Raw genomic sequence first — 5,213 nt, 5'->3', positions numbered from 1 at the left:
GTGCCATCACGCCAGCACAGGCTGCCCCCTGGTGTACACAGCGCTAACATCTGGACATCGGCATAATACATTTTGTAAATACGAATAAGCTAAACGTTCATAACTTTTTTTAAGCAAACAGGCAAAATGATGAATTATCCTTATTTGTCACCACAAATTTCACAAACATGATTTAATAAATAACTAGGTGATATATTTCAACGGAACCGGAGGTCCAGCTTCCTCGCTTCTGGCGGAAGTGTTTTACTGAAGCACACACACACACGCACACGCACGCTGTTGCTAGGATGCTTGCGACTCTTCAGGTGGTTGACATCGGGTGGTTATTCCTGGCTTTAGGATTCCTGGCAGCGTTTTGCCTTCATAAGTTTCCACTGAAGCTCCCAGGAGACGCCGAGCAGGTGTTTCAGGACCTTATTCGATACGGGAAAACTAAGGAACAGCTGAAGCGGTCCGGAGTCCTCCGTCTTTTTGACGTTCCCAAAAGGTGCTCCTTTCAGAGCTGCTTACTACAGAGGCCACCCTTACACCACAATCACACACACTGTTCACGTTGTTTTTAGACCCCTGCGTCCACATCCGCAATTCCCCTTAAATAATGTAGCTACGTTTACATTTATGTTGTCGAGAGCGTCTTAACCCCAGAGGAGCTCATTAATGTCCCACCTAGTGTGAATAGACTGGAGTCCAAAGATACCTCAAGCTGAGACACTGTAACATACAAACGACAGTAAGGGTACATAGATGCATGCTACTCAACAGCTAGCTAGATAGAGTCAGAGTCAGACACAGAAACAGAGTCTTTAATAAGTGTAGATATTAAATGCTTGGGAAAGAGATGGATCTTCAGTGGGTATTTGAAGACAGCTAGCTATATGTCTCCCATATACCTTGAAGTGATAAAGAACTGAACAAGCACTGGGTGGTCTCTCTATAGAGGAAGGGTGCACTTTTTTTATTTTTCATCACATATCCTTACATCATGACTCGGTACAGTTTTCACATTATTATTTGCTTGATGTAACTTTAAAGTAGGACTGTTACAATGCTGTCACGAATGTTTAAATAATTTGTAGAAATGCAAGATAAAATCTTTGCAGAGAGGCTGGCCATCCAGGGGAAACCCTCCTTCATGCTGTTAAGCCAATAGCATATTTTTGTTCAAGGTTTACGCTGGTATACTCTATGCTGAACTTTTGTTTGTTCAGCAAGGATATGATTGTTTAATAATGCTAGGCATCAGATGTTCGACCAATGTTTCAAGCAAATATCTGATTACATATGTGTTTATTGGAAGAACACGATGTTTAAGTGAGACTGTGCAAGTCATAAAGGTCATATGTCTATATAGTGTTTCTTTAGGTAGATTCCAGGTAGTCCCAGTTTTGTAAATGTTTAGGTATGGAAATTTATATCAGCATCACCAGATATGTACATTCAGCCCAACAATTCCCATATCTGTACTGGTCCCATACAATCTGTGACCCCTGGCCTAAACCAATAGTAAATGTATCATTATATCAGTGAAACAAGTGGACTCAAGTGACATTTCTCCTCCTGTAGATGGTTCTGGCACTTCTATGCCGTATCTGTCCTGTGGAATGGACTTCTCCTCATTCTCTCAGTCCGCACTGTAATATTAGGCAAGGTGTTTCCTGGCGTCTTGACTGACACACTTGGATTCTTGACCGGACGTCCAAAGGCTGCATGGGCCGGTATGTCTATTACTATCAATACTCTTGCCATTATAGAGCAAAACGCTGCATAACCTGAGATATATGTGTGTAAAATACTGTAATATTACTCTACTGTGTCAGCCCACATGCTTCTTTCACTTTCTGTGACGGTTCTGTATCTCTCAGCTTGTCCAGAAATACATGTGTAAACGCATGTGTACCTATAAGGCATGACTGTAGAGGGAAACCAATGAGCAACAAATACCAATTCTGGGTTAATACTGCTTTAAACAAATGTAATTTAACCACCGTCTCTCTTCCATTTCAGAACTTCAGTTGACTGTCCTAGTGTTGCTTATTCTTCTGTGGGTTCACTGCCTTAGACGTCTGCTGGAGTGCCTGTTTGTCAGTGTTTTCTCTGATGGTGTGATCCATGTTGTTCAGTATGCCTTTGGCTTAAGTTATTACGTCCTACTGGGGTTAACTGTCCTGTGTGTGGATACCCCACAACCTACAGATGGTGAGCATGATTTCACTGATATCCACCACATTGTCTCTAGCAGCAGGTTTGATGACCTTACATGTATATAGTTAATCAATGTATATAGTTCTGAAATTGTTGCATAAGCATAGATGCTTTTACAGACGTGGGCTTGTGTTCACAAAGCTTCTTAGTGTAGGCTGATGCTAGGATTAGATTACCGACAGGAGCAGATCCTAGACCAGCACTTCTACTTTGAGAAGCTCTAAGGGAAATTTTACAAAGCAGGATTTATCTAGTACAGCCATACATGCTAATGTTGTTAAAAATGTTGTGTGGCTTAATAAAGTAATACTACTTTGTGTAATGATGAAGTTGTAAGGCAATTTGTGTCATATTTCATGGTCTCCAGTTTTCTGAAAGTAGAAATTCCAGAACAGCTTTAATAATAACCTGCTGGTTGTTGACGTAATAATGCTCATTTTCATGTTTCATCAATATTTCAGGATCATCTGCTGATTCATTGTGGTCCCAGCTCACATGGTATCATGCAGCAGGTGTCCTGCTGTTTATCTGGGCATCTCTGCTGCAGCATCGCTCACTGTTACTGCTGGCCAGCCTGCGTACCAGCAGCTCAGGTAAGGACCACCATCAGGCAAACACTGATAAAGGAATGGCGTGCATTGCAGCATAGCAAGGCATAAGCCACAACTTCCCAAGAAAAACACTGATGTCAATGTGAAGTTTGTGTAGAACCACATGAATAAGCCAGAAACCTAATGTAACACTGTTTAGTGGACACATGAATCAAAAAGAGAACCCTCTGGATTACACGAAATACGCAATATTTGGAGAAAATCTAAACACTCCATTCCAACAGAAGAACCTTGTCTAATCCATGAAGCATGGGGGTGGCAGCATCATTGTTTGCCGCTGAATTGCTCATTTGGGACTAGGGCATCTTGCCATTATTCAAGGACCTATGAGTTCTGGATTGTACCTGCAGGTTCTACAGGATAAGATTAGGGTCTTAAGCAAACAATAAAGTCTACAACGAAATTGCATAACATGACTGTTTTTACTATATTATAAAGTCAAAGTCGACGCCTTAACCCAACAGAAGTATTGTGGAAGGTCCTAAAAAGAGAAGTTCATGCAAGGACACCCACCAACATCATTTAATGCTGCTCAAGGGGGCCGCACCAGTCACTGAAAGCAAAGGTTCACATACCTTTTTAAATTAACTGTAACCTTTTTGCATCATTTGGGAAATTGAGTTCTTTTTATCTACAGTCATGTGAAAAAACACTCATGGAAACCTTATAAGCAAGTCTGTTCACTTGGTGGCCATCTTTTCAACACCACTGGGCAGTTATTTCCAGACATACAACAAAAGACTTCTACCTCTAGGTTGAAGGTCAAATTCAAAAGCACGTTTTTAAATCACTGATAACATCGACTCAAAAACAACCTCAGATTTTTGGACTTGTTCTGGCTATTGCACACATCTCCACATCAACTCCACATTTGGAGGAGTTTAGTCTTATTTAAACCTCAGACATTTAACATTGTTTGCTTTTGATTGTTGAAGGGGTGATATCATCCTGATGAGATCTGAAGAGCTCTCTGGGGCATTCAGAAAGAAGGTTGAAGATGCAGACTAGAAAGAGTCTTGGAGTGGATTTAAAAAGATCTCAGAACAATTAGAAATCAGCCGTTCCACTGTCCGCTAACTCAACTGCCAACATGGCCAGGTCAAGTCCTAGCAAGACCTTAAATGTCATCACGGGCTAGCTCTAGCCACAGCTAAAGTCAAAGTACAAAGACCACACATTTGATTTTTAAAGGGAGGTGTCCAACCCATCTAAGCAAGACTAAAGTGTTTCAGAGAAAACCTAGACCAAGACACCTGGAACAATGTGCCTTGGACAAATGACTCCAAAGGTAAATTAGTTGGATACAGTAAAAGAGGCCATTTGTGGTCAAGACGTGCTCAATTAAGTGCTTTTGAAACATATATTATCTATTTTTTTTCTTATTTGTTGCTGTAAGACATAAAACGGCCAATTCCTCAATGATTTCTCCAGTAAGTGACTTGTATGAAGTTAAATGACTGTGACTGAAGGCCACATGCCTGTGAAGAACTTCACAGTCGAATTGAAGAGGGTTATAGGCAGTCTCTCTCTTTCTGTGTCTGCAGGTAAGGTGGAGACTTTTGCTCATAGGATCCCACATGGGGGCTGGTTTGAGCAAGTGTCCTGTCCACATTACCTGGCCGAGCTGCTGATCTACGCTTCCCTGGGCGTGTGCTGTGGCTGCTTCTCTCTCACTTGGTGGCTAGTGGTGCTCTATGTTCTCTGCAATCAAGCCCTGGCTGCCCAGCTATGCCACGAGTACTACAGAAGCACGTTTAAGGCATATCCAGACCAGCGCAAAGCCTTCATTCCTTTTCTGCTCTGACATGTTGTAGGATTTTACTATTTTTTTAACATACCCATTTTTAAATTATTATTATTATTATTATTATTACTATTATTATTATTATTATTATTACACCTGACCGTTGTTACACTCTATGTCCTTTACTGGCTTCTTTGGACAGAAAGAACATGTTAAATCCATAGAAATGTAATAAACAGCAGATTTTCTTATTTGTTTGGTTAACAGTTATTAAGTTCACTTTGTTGAATCAAACCAAGTCTGTAATTGTGAATAATGATCATGATAAACTGATCACCATAAGGCATATAGTTAAAGAAAATTGTGCACCATGCAAATGTTTGGGCACCCCAGGAGAGGTCTCAGGTGATTAATCAACATATGTTCCTCCACAACCCTTGTTTCAACAGTCAGCAGTCACTGGCTCCTCTAAGCAGCTGCCTAGAACTTTCTCAGTTCATATAATCATTAACTAGCAGTAAACAGGACCAAAAACCAAAAAACTTTTTTTTTTTTAACTATGAACTGCTAAAAGTCAAATGCAGGGGAGACATTGCATTGGTAAAAGGAATACTGTTAGATATCAGCACATTTTGGAAGCATACAACCCACAATCT

The 5,213-nt window shown here is 40.7% G+C and overlaps 1 protein-coding gene across 1 annotated transcript; it reads left to right on the top strand.

Moving 5' to 3' along the window:
* Positions 1–271: 271 nt before the first annotated feature.
* On the top strand, positions 272–4,808 carry srd5a3 (steroid 5 alpha-reductase 3). The gene is made up of 5 exons (XM_072696187.1): positions 272–487; positions 1,564–1,715; positions 2,005–2,196; positions 2,664–2,795; positions 4,358–4,808. The coding sequence occupies exons 1-5, from the start codon at positions 288–290 to the stop codon at positions 4,615–4,617; spliced, it is 936 nt and encodes a 311-aa protein (XP_072552288.1). The 5' UTR covers positions 272–287; the 3' UTR covers positions 4,618–4,808.
* The last annotated feature ends 405 nt before the right edge of the window (positions 4,809–5,213 follow it).

Source organism: Salminus brasiliensis, chromosome 1, assembly GCF_030463535.1.
Source record: "Salminus brasiliensis chromosome 1, fSalBra1.hap2, whole genome shotgun sequence".
Classification (NCBI taxonomy): domain Eukaryota; kingdom Metazoa; phylum Chordata; class Actinopteri; order Characiformes; family Bryconidae; genus Salminus; species Salminus brasiliensis.
The sequence above is the reverse complement of the archived record's forward strand: the minus strand, read 5'-3'. Positions and strand labels throughout refer to the sequence as shown.